Source organism: Dendropsophus ebraccatus, chromosome 1, assembly GCF_027789765.1.
Source record: "Dendropsophus ebraccatus isolate aDenEbr1 chromosome 1, aDenEbr1.pat, whole genome shotgun sequence".
Taxonomy (NCBI): domain Eukaryota; kingdom Metazoa; phylum Chordata; class Amphibia; order Anura; family Hylidae; genus Dendropsophus; species Dendropsophus ebraccatus.
In genome coordinates, this window is record NC_091454.1 from 151,822,861 (window position 1) to 151,844,329 (window position 21,469).

Consider the following 21,469-nt stretch of genomic DNA (forward strand, 5'->3'; position numbering starts at 1 on the left):
TAGTGAGAAATTCACGGGACAGTCTTCGATGTTTGTTTCTTTTATCATTTCTAATGAACACTAAAGGGACCTTATTACATTTTCTTCTAGTAGGTTTCTTGCAACATTTATGGTATACTAGTCATAAACATTACATTTAATTTAATAAAAGCTTTCAAAACTGACATTTTTTTTTTGTTCCTACTAGGTTTCCTACTGTTTTCCAAACATTTAATTCTGCAATTTGAGATATTATACTTGGCCAGCTTTTATTTTATTCTTGAGCTTTTTTACATAGCCACTGCACCTCGCCTTTTTAAAAATGAGCCAAAAATTAACCTTACGTCTTACACATGAAAGGTGGGCACGCTCATTGGATAAATGTCAGCCAACCTAATAATTTCAGCTGGGCCGTTAATGTGTTTGTGATCTCCCACATCCCCCAGACAGCAGATGTCAGAGGATATATGGATTCGGCAGTTCAGTTTCAATGACCTGATCCTTTTGTTCTTGGAGAGATAAGCCACTGAAAACACGTGCAAACTTGGCTGAGCCAGGGGGAATTTGGAGAGACTGCTGTGAGCCACATGAGCATTTGGTTGACAGCTATCTAACATGTACTGACCAGATTAAAGGGGTAAAATATTAAGTGATTTGAGTCAGGCTGGCATTGCAATTAAAAAAACAAAAAAAACAATAAAAAATAAAAAAATGAACATACTTCCTGCCCCTTTCACCTGCTGCAATCCTGATACCAGCTGAGTAATGTTTCCTGCTTTTATTTTTATTTTTTGAGATGCAGGAAACGCTCACTCAGCCAATCTCTGGTCAATGTGGGCCATTACCAGTGTCAGGCACTGACTGGGCGAGTGTTTGTGCATGTAAAAACGAAAGAATATAGTGCTGCTCACCTGCAACCTTCATCAGGACCATCATGGGGACAAATGCAGTGGGGGACAGGGCAAGAGAGTATACTGTAACTATAACCCTGAGTCCAGACAAAAGAAAACATAAGATGTTTTTACTTGCCAGGTTACAAATAATATAGTATACATAGTATATTGGGCAAGGAGGAAAAATTATTTTAGTAAATTATTCGTTCTTCCCTTACTTAATTTTCTTACTTAATGTCTGTTGTGCTGATGGTGGTGGAGTTAACAATGGTATCAATGCAAATTTTATGAATATATTTTTTATCAAAGCTTGGCACAGTAAATTTCGTATTTATATCCTAAAAATTTGTTTATGAGTTTAAACTGAAATGTTAGTGCACAATGAACTTTCAATATCCTTTTAAACTTCAAAGTGACTCGAACACCATGATATAGAGGTCCTTACAGCATGCCCAGTTCGGGGGTTGGCATTTCTCCCAGTGCTGGTACTTCAAAGAAAAAGTACTTTTATTGCTGCGGCGCGAGGGTCAAACTGGCATGGCCCTACGTCCGCGGCCTTTCTTCCATCCTCCATACAGCCCAGGGGCATGCTGAAAATGAAGGGAGAAATGCCGAAGTGTAAGAGAGATGCCGAAGCCTAGGGCACGGATGTTCTAGGCCTCACCAGTTTGACTACCTTCCCCATTCCAGCAATAAAAGTGCTTCTTATTTAAAATACCCCCACCCTTGAGAAAGGCCGACCCGAACCAGACACGGCGCAAGGAGCTCTACAATGCAGTGCCAACAGTTTAGGGGCAGCTACTGCTGGTACAGAGCCGCTTTAAGAGGTCAAAAAATATGGCTGTCCTGTTCCTGTTTCTAATCTAGAATTGGTGACTATAAACTTCTAAACAGTCTTAAAAAAATAGACTTCTTTTCTACTATTTGTGATTTATTTGAACCTGGAGGCACCTATACAGGTTATTATATTTATGCTGTATATTTGTATTATTTATCATCTTTGATTCTTTATGGCTTTCCAATATGTTGGTAAAAAATTAGATCATCAATGCCTGGATGAGATGCACCAAAAAAAAGAGAAAAAAAATTAGGTTGGCAACCTTGTCAACATTCCTGGTTTTAGAACAGGAGATTACATTTACCACCTACAATCGCTCATTCTGGCATTACAACAATAATTAACAAATCTCTCTTGTTAATGTACTACCTTGGACGATTACACAAGGTCCACCAAAATATAATTCTATGGGCAAGGTGATTACCATCTATTACTAGAGAAGTACTATGATAATGGCTTCCTAATGTTACATAATGCCTAAAGTGATGCTGATGCTGTTTGTTCCAGAATCAGAAGTGCATTATCCTGCCATAGCCTTCCACTCGTCTTATATTGCCTCCATTATACTAGTTGATTGTAAATAACACAGAACACTGTAAAACCTTGAGAGAGGCTTTAGCTGAAAAAGCCAGTGCATTAGAGGGATGGTGCTGTGCATTACTCATTGTAACGCTTTGTTCAGGTTTGAGGGTTAGTGTAGAGTCAAGAGGGTATTTCTTTTCATTAGGGGGTTTGTTGTATGCTACACATAGGTTTTGCTGTTGGCATCTTTAGCCAGATATATTTTACAATTTTCTCTGTACTTTTAGCAAACTTTGCATGTACTTTATGTAAAAATCTTATTTAGTACATAATAAAGGAAGAGGAAGAAATATGTCTAGGAACTTTTTCTGGCATCATAGACACTATAAGATTTACTACTCTGTACAACTATTTGTATATCACAATTAAACTACACATTGGAATGTAATGAGTATTTTCCACTGTTTGGAAATGTATGTTTCCAACATATGACTATGTACAGCCCCCAACAATGTTAAAGGAGCTGCAGGAATTTTCAGCAAGTACTGGTTGTGTATTGTACCTGACAACAATCAACCATAGTCTTCATATATCTGGGCAAGATGGAAGCCTTTCAAATACGCAATGGGCTATAGATTAACATGGAATTTTTTCTATGCGTTTTTTCCCCTCAAAGTGACGTCAGTCATTTTGAGTACCAAATGATGTCCCTCATTTTGTGTTTTGGGCGTCCATCATCACAATAACGGCTGTTGGTACACTATTCTAGTAGTTCAGGCCCTTTTAGGTGTGGTTCTTTTTTGAAGGTCCATTGAATTTAGTAGTAAGAAATCTGTGTGAACAACAAAAATAATGTCCTTTATTAGCAAAATACCTTCTGTGAATAATTGTCATGAACATTATTTTAATGTCTGTGCACACGTTTGTTTTAAATACACTTTAGGGGAGATTGATAAAACTGGTGTAAAGTAGAATTGTCTTAGTTGCCCCTGGCAACCAATCAGATTCCACTTTTCATTCCTTACAGACTCTTTGAAAAATGAAAGGTGGAACCTGATTGGTTGCTAGGGGCAACTAAGACAATTCTACTTTACACCAGTTTAATAAATCTCCCCCTATGTGTATTGGACGGCCTTTTTTTCATTGACTTCAATTAGAATTTGGGAATAACACCTTTTCTCTCTTTTTTTTATTACACAGTGTGAACATAGCCTCTGTCAGATGAGGCCAAGGTTGCACTTTGCTTTAATTTCAAAAGGTATGTTTGTTGCAAAGACACACTGTGCTTCACCAAAACCACACAATAGACACAGAGGACCATGGTGGAGGCAGTATTATGCATTAGGGCTGTTGTTTTCTGTAGCCAGAAGTGACACTTTAGTCAAGGTGGAAGAAATTATGAACAGTTCTAAGTATCAGTCAATTTTGGCACAAAACCTTCAGCCCTTCAGAGAAATTTCACTTTTCATTACACAAAGCACACCTCCACATGAACAGAAGAATGGCTTTGCCAGAAGATAAACCTTTAAGAATGGCTCAGCCAGAGCCCAGAACTGACACCAACTGAGGGTTGACCTCAAGAGAGCTATACACAATCGGATGCATTTGGGGCCAATTTACAAGGAAGAATGGGCAAGGATTGCGAAGTCTAAATGTTCCATACTGATACAGAGAATTGTATAGATTGTAGATTAAGTTTAAAAACTGGCTGCATTTCAAGAGGGGATTTCAACATGTATTTTATAAAAAAAAAACAAAAAAAAACATAGGGTGCACCAGAGGAAATCCTCCCTAGATTGAATTGTAGTTTTTAGTAAGATAAAAGTACAGTAAAAAGCAATTCTATCTAGGCATTACCCACAGGACCCCATTAATAGATATATCCATTGAGTGGTCATCTGAAACTAGAGAATGGGTCTTCTTTTAATCCAGAAATAATAATGCTTGATGTTTGATAGTATTTAGTATCACCATTTAGCTGACTTGCTGTCAGAATTATACAATTGCATGTTAATTGAGAAACATTTCAGATCTGTATATATATACACTCAGCGGCCACTTTATTAGGTACACCATGCTAGTAACGGGTTGGACCCCCTTTTGCCTTCAGAACTGCCTCAATTCTTCGTGGCATAGATTCAACAAGGTGCTGGAAGCATTCCTCAGAGATTTTGGTCCATATTGACATGATGGCATCACACAGTTGCCGCAGATTTGTCGGCTGCACATCCATGATGCGAATCTCCCGTTCCACCACATCCCAAAGATGCTCTATTGGATTGAGATCTGGTGACTGTGGAGGCCATTTGAGTACAGTGAACTCATTGTCATGTTCAAGAAACCAGTCTGAGATGATTCTAGCTTTATGACATGGCGCATTATCCTGCTGAAAGTAGCCATCAGATGTTGGGTACATTGTGGTCATAAAGGGATGGACATGGTCAGCAACAATACTCAGGTAGGCTGTGGCGTTGCAACGATGCTCAATTGGTACCAAGGGGCCCAAAGAGTGCCAAGAAAATATTCTCCACACCATGACACCACCACCACCAGCCTGAACCGTTGATACAAGGCAGGATGGATCCATGCTTTCATGTTGTTGACGCCAAATTCTGACCCTACCATCCGAATGTCGCAGCAGAAATCGAGACTCATCAGACCAGGCAACGTTTTTCCAATCTTCTGCTGTCCAATTTCGATGAGCTTGTGCAAATTGTAGCCTCAGTTTCCTGTTCTTAGCTGAAAGGTGTGGCACCCGGTGTGGTCTTCTGCTGCTGTAGCCCATCTGCCTCAAAGTTGGATGTACTGTGCGTTCAGAGATGCTCTTCTGCCTACCTTGGTTGCAACGGTTGGCTATTTGAGTCACTGTTGCCTTTCTATCAGCTCGAACCAGTCTGCCCATTCTCCTCTGACCTCTGGCATCAACAAGGCATTTCCGCCCACAGAACTGTCGCTCACTGGATGATTTTTCTTTTTTGGACCATTCTCTGTAAACCCTAGAGATGGTTGTGCGTGAAAATCCCAGTAGATCAGCAGTTTCTGAAATACTCAGACCAGCCCTTCTGACACCAACAACCATGCCACGTTCAAAGGCACTCAAATCCCCTTTCTTCCCCATACTGATGCTCGGTTTGAACTGCAGGAGATTGTCTTGACCATGTCTACATGCCTAAATGCACTGAGTTGCCACCATATGATTGGCTGATTAGAAATTAAGTGGTAACGTGCAGTTGGACAGGTGTACCTAATAAAGTGGCCGGTGAGTGTATATATATATATATATATATATATATATATATACATACAGTGGTGCCTTGGATTACGAGCATAATTTGCTCCGGGACTGTGCTTGTAATCCAAATCCACTCTTAAACCAAAGCAAATTTTCCCATAAGAATTCATAGAAATGCAGACAATTGGTTCCACACCCCAAAAATAATGATTTATTATTCTGAATCACATGTAAAACAAATGAAACAAACATTCAGAAACAGCTGACTATGTCATATTATAAGTTACTGTACAGTAATGGAGAAGATGGGAAACACCAGGGCTGACAGAGACTGGAGGGAGCATGAAGGAATGAGCAGGGCAGATATGGGCACAGTATAGCAGCGCTCTCTGTCCGGGAAGAGAGGGGTTACAGCTATGCAGAGATTACCTCCACAATCCTGTCCCCTGATGCAAGCCCCAGCCTAAAGTGGATCTGCTATGATTTGGAAGGTGAGGGAGACTTCCTGGGTCAAAGTACAGGGCTGTAGACCCCGCTATGCAGGCCATGCCCCTCCTCCACTCGCGCTCCCACCCAGTACAGGGAGCTCTTAAACCAAAGCAATGCTCTTAAACCAAGTCACAATTTTGAAAAACTGTGAGCTCTTAAACCAAAACGCTCTTAAATCAAGTTACTCTTAAACCAAGGTACCACTGTGTGTATATATATATATATATATATATATATATATATATATATATATATATATATATAAATATGATTGTATTGTACTTGTGTTTTGGGTAAAATCCAAGAATAAAAAGGAAAAAAGGAAGAAGAAAAAAATCTTAGTTGTAAACCAACCTAGGCAGCCACAGCAAATTACTTTTCACTATCTATCTATTCTGATATAATTCGAATGTAAAAAAAATTGCTGTTAGAAATATAGTCCATGATTGATGTGCTACATAGAAGTTTGTTTTATGTTTGTTTTTTTGTTTTTTTTACATGGACAACTATATTGGCAGCTCTGAGTATTGTACAACAATGGAGATAAAAAATACTCTTAGCAGCATTGATATAACTAAAGGCCCTATTTCACGGGTCATTTAGAGGAGCAAACGAGCGCTCTCAGCACTCGTTTGCTCCTCGTTTCCGGCTCGCTGCCGCCGCTATTCATCGTGGCTGCAGCGAGCGGGTGAGTGCGGGAGGGGCGGCGGGGAGCTGCGCGGGGGGGGGGGGCTGCCTGGGTGATCGCTGATCGTCCGGGTAGCCCATAGGATACAGCAGCGTCTGCTGCCGATGCTTCTATTCAACAGAGCGATGGCAGCAGATCGTTGTTGTATCAGTCTCTTGTTTTTCAACATGTTGAAAAACAAGCAACTGCAACGATCAGCCGACATGAACGATGTCGGCTGATCTTTGCACTTTATTCCACGGGACGATTATCATCTGTAGCGGCCGATATCGGCCGAATACGGACGATAATCGTTCCGTGGAATAGGGCCTTTACCTTCTACTATGCCACAGATCTCACTTTCACCTGCCCTGAATCTATGGTAAGAAACCAATATGTAGTCACAAAGTCGCTACATGCATTAGAAAAAAAGAAAAGAAAGGAAAAGAACGGATGACATGGGTGGCTACTTAACATTCACAGCAACAGATTTAAACTGTGTTTCTGAATAATTCAATGTCCCAACAGCTTGTCATATGTTGGAATCTTACATCCATGTAGAGTGTTTCCATTCTTAGCTACTTCAAATGTAAACACAAATAACATAAATTGGTAAGTTGAAACCTAAGCACCAATGGCTCATGGGATAACTCTTTTTTAGATGTACTCTATGGTGACTGAACCCACTTTTCAGCCAGTCAGAGGAAGACTCTGATTGGTGGACTAGGACAACTTTTACATCATTGATATATATATACAATGTCCCTGTCACTTTCAACAATTCCTATTTTTGAGCTGCCTCTCAGTCATTTCATTGGATAGGCAGCAAACTTCCTGGTGTAATTATTAGAGACAGAGCACCTGGTAGAGTAGCTTGCCATCAGCTGTTCCTTGTGCCTGCAGCACTTTAACAAAATCTTTCCCTCTCCATATAAACATGCAACCAACACACCCATCCTTAAAACGCCATTCCTTAACCCTGCCTCCTTATTCAGTTACTGCCCCATTGTCCCCTTTGCTTCGAAACTCCTTGAACCACATTTCTACCTTGAACCTTCCTCCCACTTTTCATCCAACTTGAGTTCTGCCCCCACCATTTCACAGAAACTGCCCTCACTTCTCCTTGATCTTCTCCTCCTACAAACTCTTTCACCAGCTTGGTGACCAGCTTGGCCCTCTCCTGGATCTCCTCTTACCTCTTCTACTGCACTTTAAGTATCTCCCACTCCCACACTAACTCTTCTCCTCGCCCCCTCAGTGTTGGTGTCACCCAAGGCTCACTGGTTGGGCCTCTTCTCTTCTCCATCTATACTTTTCGGTCTCTCATTCCCCAAGTCTTCTGCCTTAGGTCCCCTTTGACCACCTCCTGCTGCTTCCACCTCAAAAACATTTCCCAAATACACAGTTTTCTCACTCCCGACTACACAAAACTGCGACCATGACTATGTACCAGTCTGTCATTTTCCTTATTCATATAACATGTTTTAATTTTGTAATGTTCTGTTTGTCTCCCCCTATTACTTGTATAGAGAGCTGGAATTAAGGACACTTTAAAAACTAATGATAGATTTGAAAGCTGTGAGTGCACTTGCATGCAGAGCTTTCAGTAGCATCGGAACGTCACATGGACAACCATAATTAAGATGTGAACGATCAGGGAATGAAGGTTTCTTAGCACATTCAATTCTTAGGCATTCTTAGCACGTTCATTTCTGTCTTTGTGTCATGTGACCCAGACAGATCCCCAGAACAAGTCTATGGGTCCATCCAGGTCTCAGACACAAAACAAGGAGAGGAGCGCTCAGACTCTTACTGATAAAAATGTTTACGTTAAAAGTTTTTATTAGTGACAGGTACACTTGTACAGGGAAATGACAAAGAGTATTATAGTTTTCATGAGATGATAGAACCCATACCTAAGGGAATGACAAGGGTGTAGCATTATGTTACACACTATATATAGCTTCTAGAAGTCTGATTATTTGCCAATGGGTACAAATGTAATATTGGAACTTGTTGACTGTAGTTTACCAAGCAGCCACATGTGTAACGACAATGTACAATAAAATGTCTGGTCCCTATCACTGTGTATACAAGCATTTAAAAGTGAGACAAACTAAAAGAGCATGATATACTGCATATATAACCTCCAACAGTGCAACAAAACTATGTTTAAATAATTATTCTCTGATGACCCTGTCCCAGGCTGTACTGTAAAGCCCCTTTCACACTGTGCAAAAACAGCAGAATTTGGCAGTGGAGCTCTCCACCACGGAACCCCACCTTGCTCAGTGTCCTTCAGGGAGTGAATGGGAGGGTGCACGTGCATCCGCTTCCTCCCCTCTCCGCTCAAAGAAGTGACATGTCACTTCTTTAAGAGGAGAGCAGCGGGAGCGACTCGTGCACGCCCTTCCATTCACTCACTGAAGGACACTAAGCAAGGTGGGGTTCCGTGGCGGAGAGATCCACTGCCGAATTCTGCCGTTTTTGCTCAGTGTGAAAGGGGCCTAAAGCTGTAGAAAGTGACCACTGATAACTACTGTTATTGTAAACTGGATAGAAAAAAAAAAGAAAGTAATAACAACAGCACCAAATATTTGTTTATGATGAAACCTAACTGAATTACCATGTCATTAATGATACATTCCTTTTAACCTTTCCTTTTACCCACTATGCAGAGAAAATAAATAGTAAGCAAGGCAGCAAGTCAACCATGCAATGTTCCTATTTTTAGCACAGTACTTTTATATGTTAAGCACTTGCCCTGTGTTCAACTAGAAAATGAGTAAAGTAATCTCATTTCCCTTCTCATTTTATGTAGATAGATTAACAAAATCAGTCATTTGTTGGGTTTTGTAAAGGTCTCCGAACTGATTCAAGACTGGATCTACTTAGGCGGTAATTTACCAAACACAAGTCAACAAGAACTTATTTGCAAACAAGACTTGCTAAAAGTCATACAGTCTCATACTGTGAAATCACAGCTTGAAATACAAACCATTAAACTGGTCGGATCATTCTGTAAGTGTGTTAAAGTTCAGCCTCATTTTCTCAGTTGGGGATACAAACCATATTACTTGTCTGGTAATTTTCTGGTGTGTAAAAGTGCCTTTAATTCTCAATTCAGTTCAAGCTTCCAAATGTCTTTCCTAATTAATCTACCAATTGTACCTCGGAACTACTGAGGCTGCCTGAAACATGAAACTTTTCTTTCTGGTAACTGTCTGCTATAAAATACAAAATCCATTTCACGTACTAAAGTCAAACTGCTTGTTATATCTGCTGATATATTTTGTTAGAGTTTTATTTTCGAATGTGCTCTATATTGATCAAAGGTAATTGCTTTCTAACCGGGTATATCAGTTTGTGTTCCTTTTAAAATTCCACTCAGCTGTTTTTTTACTTATATCTATTTTCCAGGTGACAAGCAATATGGGCACCTTCCCAAATGTCCTAGATGTGAAACATGTCTATTTATGTAATGGGAAGTTTAATACTGCATATCTAAACAGAATTCATGATCAGGATCTGAGAAGGTGAGGATTACATGGTTACTATATTCAGTGGCGGTCTTTGGCACCAAGCACCCCAAGTGATCGCTTGGGGCCCCCAACATCCAGGGGGGCCCCCACACCCCTCTCTTGTGCTCAAGACCGCTGAACAGGGCCGCTGCCCCGCTCGCTGCTGCCATCTGAACTGTAACTATGAGCACTCATAATGAGCGCTCATAGTTACATGCAGCAGCACTGACAGGACGAGAGACATTGGCTCCCTTCCTGTCAGTCACTCTTGTGGCCGCAGGAAGTGTTTTCCCTGCGGTCACAAGTGGCCGCTCTGTCCTTGTGGTGTCGGTGCTCCAGTGACATCACTGGAGAATCGGCGCCAGGACAAGGGGAGTGCGGCCTCTTGTGATCGCAGGGAAAATCCTTACTGCGGCCACAAGAGTGAAGAGAAGAGGAGACGCCCTGACCCAGGTGAGTGTAAGTGTTTGTTTTATTGTGTTATATACTATATGGGAGGGAGAGCACACAGCGTGGGTCTATATAAATGGGGGGAGCACACAGGGGGGCTATAGACTACTGGGGCTTCACAGAGGGGTCTATATACTACTGGGGTCAGCACACAGGGGGTCTATATACTACTTGGGGCAGCAGAATGGGGTCTATATACAACTTGGAGAGCACACAGGAGGTCTATATCCAAGTGGGGGAGCACACAGGGGGGCTATGTACTACTGGGGGAGCACACAGGGGTCTATATACTACTGGTGGGGCACACAGGGGGTCTATATACTACTGGGGGAACATACAGGGGGTCTATATACTACTTGTGAGGCACACAGGTGGTCTATATATAACTGGGGGAGCACACAGGGGTCTGTATACTACTGGGGCAGCACACAAGGAGTCTATATAATACTGGTGGGGCACACAGGGGGTCTATATACTACTGGGGGAACCACACAGGGGGTTTATATACTACTGGAGGAGCACACAGGGGTCTATATCCAAGTGGAGGAGCACACAGGAGGTCTATATCCAAGTGTGGGAGCACACAGGGGGATTAAATACCCCTGAGGGAGCACACAGGGGACCTATATACTAGTGGGGGAGCACACAGGGGGTATATACAACTGGGGGCAGCACACAGGGGGGTCTATATACAACTGGGGCAGCACACAGGAGGTCTATATACTTCTGGGGAGCACACAGGGGCTATATATAACTGGGGGAACACAGGGGTCTATATACTACTGGGGGAAGCAATCAAGGGGTATATACTACTGGGGGCAGGACACAAGGGGTATATACTATTGGGGGCAGCACACAAGGAGTATATATTACTGGCGGTAGCACACAAGGGGTATATACTACTGAGGGTAACACACAGCGGTCTATTGTTTTGGAATGCGTGTCGAGGGGGGGGGGGCCCAGACATAACTTCGCTTGGGGCCCCAGAAATGCCAAGACCGCCCCTGACTATATTCAAGCACACAAACTTAAGCTTGAATACCAATTTCATGTTATATTTTAATACTACAGAATAAGCAGGATGTAATATGCAAAAGTACTATTTACCATTGTGCTCATGTAGTGTTAATAATGTGTATGTGTGCCTAGAGTTATTTGGTGTATGACAGTGTGTTTTGCACTTCTAACCCCTCAAAGAGAACTTGACACCATGAAAATGCTCTCTAATGTATGAGCATCATGTTATAACCAGGAAGAGCTGGGCAGATGGCTATGTATCTTTGTGGGAAAAAAAACTCAATGAGATGATCATTCTCTGGACTCCTTAAAGTGAATTTACCATTAGGTACATTCGCTTGAGTGTAGCATATCAATAGAACAGCGCCGTCACGGGGAAGCTGGTGCTGCAGTCCTTTTTTTTGAACCGCGGCCCGGTTCCCGTGCATTGTACCAGTCTATTACTGGGCACCAGTCCAAGCTAAAGCACTGGAGGTGGGCTTACCCACCCCCAGTGGGAGGAAACCCCGCCCCTCTGTGACATGGCCCTATTGATTCTAATGTTCCTTCTTACATAATATTTTAGTTCAATCAAAATACTGTTCAATTGCTGCCAGAATATTGCTCTAATCATATTAGACTTCTTCATCTTTTTTGTAAGAGTGTGTTCACACGTACCGCATCTGCAGCGGTTTTCATGATTTCAGTACAGTTATTCCCTATAGTCTCTACATTCTCGCAGTGTATTTTCCTGTACCGCCGCAACACACTGATTGGCTGAGCTCTGTCAGTGACCCGATAGCTGAAGATGCAAGCCAGAGCGCGGGCAGGTGATGTATGAGCTTCTTCAGTGGTGGACATTGGGGGGCGGGGCATGGTCACATGCATTTTATGAAGAGGAACACCACAAAGCAGGGCAGTACAGCCTGGAGGAGGGGAGTCTGATTTTAGCTCTATGAGGTACACAGGGAGCTGCTGTCAGTATATACAGTGAGTACACCTACTAATACTGTATACGGAACAATTTTACTATAAAGTGGCCAACCCCTTTAATAAGACCGAGAGGCTGCATTCTCCAGGATGCAGAGAACATAGGGAATAACTGTACCACATACCGCAGTGTATTTCACTGCAGATGTTGCAGCAGGAAATCAGTTGCAGATGGGGTACGTGTGAATGCACCCTTAGGTGGATTGCTGACTATTCCCCAAAAGTTTATGTTGCAAAAAGAATGGTTGGGCAGGTTGGATTTGAGCATTCCCAATCCTTCTACTTTAAATAAGCAAGCCACGACCAGGAGCAACCCCCCCCCCCCACACACACACACTAAATTTAGAATCATCCATATTTTTATAGACTCCTTAGGGCTGCATTCAACTTCTGTAGCCACTGGTAATCAGATGCTGCATGCTCGGACACTGCACGTTTGGAAGAACCTGAGCGTGCCTGAGGTCTGCTCATCTCTAACTGGCTTCTTCTGTGTCATGAGTTGATTTTGATTTCATTTAAAGTGAACTTGAATTGGTTGTTACTTTTCCCGAAAGAGGATTGTCTATCAACTAACTTGACAGAGATGGTTTTCATTAAAGGGGACCTGTCGCCCAGGCTGCCGGGGTGAAGCCCGCCCGACCCCCCCCGGTGGAGCCCCTTATACTTATCCCTCTCTTGAAGTCCCGGTCCCGGACCCCGTCCCGCCGCTGAGAAATCCCTGTCAGAAGCCATGTGTGTGCTTACCAGAGATGAGTCCGACACCCATAAATAATGACTGGAGCAGTCATTCTCTATGGGTGTCGGACTCATCTCTGGTGAGTGCACGCATGGCTTCCGACGGAAAAGCCGGGGTGACAGGTCCCCTTTAAGCTTTCTGCAAACCATAATATAAAAAAACATTTATTGTACCCTTATTAACACTGTGATAATATAGTGGTAATTTGGTAATTGTGTAAGAAAATGTACATCTGCTAAATTTATAAGGTAGGGTTTATCAGTTTTTATAATTGCACATACTGTAGTAGGATAGGAATAATGCCCATCCTATCAACTGTTATTAGAGTTCTGCTAAACACATTTTTTGATACAAAGTTCATTGATGCACTATTACAAATGTCTGTTTACCTTCTGTACTAGATGAGCAGGAAACAGGGTCACTGGTGGATCGGACTATACTGGCAATGCGATATTTCCTGGAATGAGGCTGTTGGACTGTCTTTTCCTTTGATCCTATATGAGACATTGGATTGATTGGTAATGTGCTTGGTGATGGTTGGCATTGTCCAGGTGATGGGCTGAACACACCATAACACACTTTTATAGGTTTCAATGGCTGAGACACTTTTCTTTCCTTTGTCAATAAATGAGATTCTCTTTCTGGGGTACTGAAATTCTCAGATGAAGAGTCCAATGACCTGGACTGAGTATAATTGTCACAGTCTTGCCACTGAGATCTGTCTGTTGATGCTCTGCTTCCATCATCATCAGGTGAACATTGAGAATTGGTGAGATGAAGGCCACAGCGGAGACTATGTTCCAAGCTGGCACAACTACTTCCTGTAGCTGCAGTACGAATAGTGCTATATGGAGAAAAATCTGCAGAACGCAAAGAGCCCTGAACTTCCAAAGAACAAAGGTCTTCTGATGAGCAGCTATGAGCAGCAATGTCAGCTACTTCCGACACCAAAATGGAGGTGCTGTCCACAGACACTACAATGTAAAACATGGAGATAGCAATTAGGTGTAATGTATTATTGAAATAGTTTGCATAACATTAAGCAGTCCTGTCAAATTTACACTTACTTACTTGAACCTGTCATCACTTTCATGCTACCTTAACTACCTAAGAGTGGATCCCTTTGATTTCTGTGAGCCCCACCAGCTTTGATTGATAGATCTCTTCTTGTACCCAAACATGAAAAATTTATTAAGGCTGGAGGAGCAGGGTAAAGCCATCAGGGATCACCTCAATGACTCAGGCTATGTTCACACTATGTATCTGTGCGGCTTTATTTTTTACGCTGCTGTAAATGTGCGGCTGAAACTACGGCCGTGGTAAAAACTAGACATGCGGCTGAAAACATACAGTCATTTACTTGGTAATCTGGTTCAACTAAAAATAACAAATAAAATCTTTAGAAAGTGATGCAAACACCTCTGTAATGCATCTGGGAAAGCAGGGAAACAGTTTACATGAATCGCTATTACCGGGGTTTGCGATCCTCTGCAGTAATGCCGATGCCTCTCATGGTTAATATATTAAATTAATAAAACACATCTTCATTATAATAAAGTCCCTTTCGTTGTTCAATAATTAAATTTAAACGAATCCATCATTTTGCAATTAAATATACTGTTAAAATAAATATATATATAAATAAATGTATATTTATATATATATTTATTTTTTGACAGTATATTTAATTGCACAATGATGGATTCGTTTAAATTAAATTATTGAACAACGAAACTGATTTTATTACAACAAAAATGTGTTTTATTAATTAAATATTAATTAGTACAGGAAGCTCCATTAAGCCGTTAATTCATATTCCCGATAAATAGAGCATTCTGTACTAATCAACACTTTAATTAAAACATCAAATGTTTCTTCTAATTATGTTATCATAATAGCATTATTAGAAGAAACATTTTGAATTCTATGTGCGCTCAGCTGATTAGCTGATTGGCTGATCGGCTGAGCGCACATATAAAGAGCCGGTCAACAGTACAGTGACTTCATTGTGCTGCGGACCAGCGAAGAGGACACATCGGGGTGAGTATACAGATCTCCCCACCCCCTCCCCAGCACTGCACCCATCCCAGTAAGCAAGGGGGGTCACTTAGCCCCTTCCTTGCTGGGATGGTTGCAGTCTGATATCAGTCTGGCCCCCAAGGGGTTAAGGGGGATGCAATACATCCTCCCTTAACCCCTTGGGGGCCAAACTGTAAGCAGCGATCTGTAAAGATGCTGCATACTGTAAGGTGCACAACACTGCTCACAATGATGGGTGTTGTGCTCCTGTTTGTGTGTTTTTTGTGTATTTCTCCCTTTTTGTTTTTCAGATATCGGTATCCTGTGGATTACGTCGGATTCGGTGGACTACGTCGATGACCAGCGGTTGTTTGGTGGTTTTTTTTAATAAAATGGTCAATGAGCGGTGTGGGGGTGTTTTTATTTGAATAAAAAAATTTTTTCGACTTGTGTCTTGTCTTTATTTCTTTACTTTATAGACTTAGTAGTGGAAGTGGAAGTCTAATAGACGGAATCCATTACTAAGTCGGGGCCTAGTGTTAGCTGGTATAAAATGGTTAACACTAACCCCCCATTATTACCCCAGTACCCAATGCCACCAGGGATACTGGGAAGAGCCAGGTGCCAGAGGTCCTGGAGCGTCAAAATTGGTGCTCCTGGACTGGGGCGGCAGCAGGCTGGTAAGATTTAGGCTGGGGAGGGCCTAAACCAATGGCTCTTCCCACCCTGGTGTTACCAGGCTGCTGTCCCTTGGTTTTTAACCCGGCTGGTTATAAAAATAGGGGGGGACCCTATGCGTTTTTTTTTAAATAAATAAATAATAATAAAAAATGCATAGGGTCCCCCCTATTTTTATAACCAGCCGGGTTAAAAACCAGCCGGGTTAAAAACTGGGCTCTTCCCAGTACCCCTGGTGGCATTGGGTACTGGGGTAATAATGGGGGTTTAGTGTTAGCCATTTTATACCGGCTAACACTAGGCCCCGACTTAGTAATGGATTCCGTCTATTAGACAGCTTCCACTACTAAGTCTATAAAGTAAAGAAATAAAGACAAGACACAAGTGGAAATTTTTTTTTTATTCAAATAAAAACACCCCCACACCCCTCATTGACCATTTTATTTTAAAAAAACACCAAACAACCGCTGGTCATCGACCTAGTCCACCGAATCCGACGTAATCCACAGGATACCGATATTTGAAAAACAAAAAGGGAGAAACACACAAAAAACACACAAACAGGAGCACAACACCCATCATTGTGAGCGGTGTTGTGCTCCTTACAATATGCAGCATCTTTACAGATCGCTGCTTACAGTCTGGCCCCCAAGGGGTTAAGGGAGAATGTACTTCATTCCCCTTAACCCCTTGGGGGCCAGACTGATGTCCGACTGCACCCATCCCAGCAAGGAAGGGGTTAAGTGACCCCCCTTCCTTACTGGGATGGGTGCAGTGCTGGGGAGGGGGTGGGGAGATCTGTATACTCATCCCGATGTGTCCTCTTCGCTGGTCCGCAGCACAATGAAGTCACTGTACTGCGGATCGCCTCTTTATATGTGCGCTGAGCCGATCAGCCAATCAGCTGAGCGCACATATAATTCTAAATGTTTCCTCTAATAATGCTATTGTGATAACATAATTAGAAGAAACATTTGATGTTTTAATTAAAGTAAAGTGTTGATTAGTACAGAATGCTCTATTTATCGGGAATATGAATTAACGGCTTAATGGAGCTTCCTGTACTAATTAATATTTAATTAATAAAACACATTTTTGTTGTAATAAAATCAGTTTCGTTGTTCAATAATTTAATTCTAATGAATCCATCATTGTGAAATTAAGTATACTGTCCAAAAATAAAAATATATATATATATATATATAAATATACGTTTATTTATATATATATTTATTTTAACAGTATATTTAATTGCACAATGATGGATTCGTTAGAATTAAATTATTGAACAACGAAAGGGACTTTATTACAAAAAAAATGTGTTTTATTAATTTAATATATTAACTATTAGAGGCATCGGCATTCGGCATTATTGCCGGCTATTTTTGAAGTACTCCGTACGGACCGCCTGTCAATCCACGGCCGTGAATTTGCACAGTTCCAGCCGCAAACAATGGTCTTGTTAATTTTTTACGGGTCCATTTACGATCGGGCCGTAGGCTCATAAATAGTGTGCACTGTGCAGCCGTATATCGTATACTTTCCAGCGTACGCATAAACCGGAAAAATACGGCCGATGATTTACAGCCCGCAATACAGCCGCACAGATACATAGTGTGAACATAGCCTCAATGTGGATTAGGCAGCATGAGAGTAATGATGAGTTCCCTTAATGTATGGTTGAGTGAATGGTGGTTGTCTTCAATACTGGACAACCCATTTGAAGGAAATGTATAAAAAAAAAAAAAAAAAAGTTTATACATTTATACAATTTAAAAAAAATAATTTTCCACCTTATTATCCATGTTACAGTCCTCAAATCTTGCTGTTTTTAGTCTTTTTTTATTCAAAATGTTTATTCATTTGACTGATCTTGTAGGCCATAGAAATACTGAGCTCAATTAGGACTTGATAGTGCCTTTACAGCAGGCAAAGACTGAGGAAAGTAGAATTTAGGAATGAGAGAGGGTGAGGGAAGAACAGAAATAAGAGATGCTCAACCTAATAAGGCAGACAAGGAGCAGCCCCCTTTTCTGAATGATCATGGGCTCTGCCAGGCCACTAACATGTTAGGGTCACCAGAAAAGCGTAATCTATTGTGCTGTCAGCGCGAATACTTGGCACATCCTTGTTTGGAGACAAAGGGTACAAGGACTTTCCATTTGCTTCAGGTTGAGTGGTATTGGATATCAGTTTGCTGACTAAAGCTATTGAGGGGCGGGTATGAGATGTGGAGACTGTGACGATTGCGGAGTTGAGTGGACAATGTGCCCAAGAAGAGTTAGATGTGGGTGGGAGGAGGGGGGTCATAGGGGAGTCTGGGGGTAGGTTGGATGCATTTATATTCATTAGTGTCTTTAAAAGTAAGCCATGGAAGCCAAAATTGGTTGAATAGTTTGGTATAGTGTAAAGAAGAAGGTCTTCCATCCACTGTACCGTATGTGATCAACTTCTCTGAACCATTCGGCTATCGTGGGTGGGGAGGACGATTTACATTTACATGGAATTATGGTCTGGGCTGTGATCAATAGAAAGCATGCAAGAGAACACCTAACTTTTCAGAGCTGTTTTTAGTCTTATCTCTAAGCCTAATAATATTCCAGTTCCCATTTGAACAAGGTGACTGTCAGAGACCACAAATATTGGTCAATTGGTCCATTGGTTTGCAAATAACTGTTTTGCAGTGTCCTTCTTATCATCACAGACAGGTTTACAGTGAAACGTTACACAGGAATATAGATAAGATGAGATCAAGCTATTCGCATTAGGTGATGGACACCACATCTCATCTCCTCCCCTCATTGCACAGAGACCACTGTACAAGTAACAGAGCATGCTTAGGACCCTTTCCCATATTAGTCAATGGTTCTCCTTAGATCTCTTGTACCTACAGTATGTCTATGGGGCTTACTGTAAACAATATCTCTAAATATTGTTAAAAGCAGCTAAATGCTTGCCTGCATAATAATGTACTAAGAGTGAAATAAACAAAATGAAAATAGAATCAGATTGGATAAAACATGTTTTAGTATTTGGCTCCAATCAGTTAAAACAACAACAACAACATTCAATGCCAAAGTATTTGACCTTGTCATTGTGCTTTAGTTTGAGGCTATGTTCACACAAAGTATTTTGTCCAGTGTTTCTGTCAGTATTTTTGTCTATCTGTAGCTAAAATCAGGAGTGGAACCAGAAGTGGAAAAAAACTTTTATGGAAATATCTGCACAGATTAATACACTCCTGGTTTTGGTTGAAAAAATACTGACCAAAATACGGAGCCAAATACAATGTGTTAACATAGCCTTAAACAGTATACTAGGCTGCAAAGGCTTTTATTTTACTAACTATGGTAAATATGGCATGGATCTTGGCTTTGTATGTATATACAAGGAGAAAGAGTTATACGTAATGGTCAACATACATTTATGTACAGTTTTTTTTTCCATCTCGGTTGCCTCTTTAAAACAACACTACAGACTAAGGCTATGTTCACACTACTTATTAGATCGGCCGTACCGTGACCCGTCTGGGTCACAGAACGGTCGGTCTCTGCCAAGATCATACTGGCCAGGACTGCAGTACTGCAGTATGGCAGTAGTGTTCTGATGCGGGCGCATCAGTGCGCGCCCGCATCGGAACTTCCCATAGCGCACAATGAGCCAGAGCCGCTTGCTTCATTGTGTGAACTGACAGGGTTTCCTATGGCCGCAATTCACTGAATTGCGGCCACAGAAAACTGACATGTCAGTTCTTTGCTGAGCTGCACGGAATCCCGGCCGGAGCATATACGATGTGTATACACTCCGGCCGGGATCCCACAGCAGAATAGGCTATGTTCCACTCTGCACAAAGTACGGCCTCTGTTGTAGTGTGAACATAGCCTAAGGGTCCATTTACACAGAAAGATTATGTGACAGATTATCTGTCAAAGATTTGAAGCCAAAGCCAGGAACAGACTATAAACAGAGATCAGGTCATAAAGAAAAGGCTGAGATTTCTCCTATTTTCAAATCCATTTCTGGCTTTGACGTCAAATCTTTGGCAGATAATCTGTCAGATAATCTTTCTGTGTAAATGGACCCTAACCTACTTTCCACTTGTCTATCCAATAATCCAGAATAATGAGTAAAAAAAAACTTCTATCAGGCCTCATTGATGTTTGATTAAAGGAATTATACTGTTACTGGCATATCATAGCATATAATACCTACATATAGTAGGTAAAGAACCAACACATCAAAATTATTTCCTCTGGCATTATGTACTGTATTGAATTTCACTACGACTGATCAAGTAGAATATTTCCACCAAACTTTTTAGTCACAGTATTCTTCCCTATGGTAATAGCTTTCTTGGCTGTAAGAAAATTTGTCATCAGGACAGTCTGCAAATAAGGGTAAACCTAATGGGACTCCTACCCTACAGAGTCCCATTCACCTGGAAAAGGACAATATGTCTTATACATTGCTCTCACCCAGTAGAAGATAGGATCAGTATAACTGTAATAATTACATAGATCTCTCAAAGGACAGGTCAAGCTACTTGGTAGTATGCCAAATCTTAAACAAGGTTTTGTGTCCTGTACACAAAGGAAACAACATTGTCCATTGTATTTTGCCTTCTCCAAGATAAGAAAATGCAGGGACGTGGCTCCGAGGGTCTGGTGGCCAAACAGGACTTGTGCTGGGATGGGGTTACTTAGGTTACTACTTGGTCCTGGGCCTATTGCAGTAACATTTCTTCCTGAGCAAACATTTTCTTACACAAATGTTAGCTTTATTGTAAAACATACTGCACTTTTTAAGGTGAATAAAGCTACATCATGTATAAGTTTGCTGTGCGTAAGAGAGAGTAATCAGGACTCAGGTGTGATAACCTTATAAGAGTCTGCAAGGTGCTCAGAGGTCTCTGTCTCTCACACAGGAGAAAAGAGCTAAGGACAAGTATCTGTGAGAGCCCTGCTCTAAAGTGGTTTCAGGTTGTATTTTTATTACTTTTGTGTTTTGTTGGTGTCAGGTATTAGACCTACACTGGGTTAGCCAGAAGCATTTAGGTTTAGTTAGAGCTGGACAGGCATAGGTTTTACTTTGCCATTTTGTTTTCTGTTTTGCCACCGAATCCCTTACAATTGGTGAAGGATGCGTTAGGCACAAGATTCTGGTATAAGAAACCGTGATGTAAAATTTAAAGGGCTGGTGTTCCTTTTTTTGTGGTTCTGACAAAAGGCTATAAACTTGCACTTCTAGGCTGGGTTCACACTACGTATATTTCAGTCACTATTGTGGTCCTCACATTGCAACCAAAACCAGGAGTGGATTAAAAACACAGAAAGGATCTGTTCACACAATGTTGAAATTGAGTGGATGGCCGCCATTTAATGGCAAATATTTGCTGGTATTTTAAAACAACGGCTGTTATATTGAAATAATGGCCGTTATTTACTGTTATATGGCGGCCA

At 41.4% G+C, this 21,469-nt stretch overlaps 1 protein-coding gene across 1 annotated transcript in view; it reads right to left on the reverse strand.

Moving 5' to 3' along the window:
* ENTREP2 (endosomal transmembrane epsin interactor 2) overlaps positions 1–21,469 on the reverse strand; it is a 559,705-nt gene that overhangs the window by 23,160 nt on the left and 515,076 nt on the right. The window contains exon 9 of the mRNA XM_069956552.1: positions 13,703–14,287. Coding sequence (XP_069812653.1) covers positions 13,703–14,287 — 585 coding nt within the window. The remainder of the gene's footprint in view (positions 1–13,702; positions 14,288–21,469) is intronic.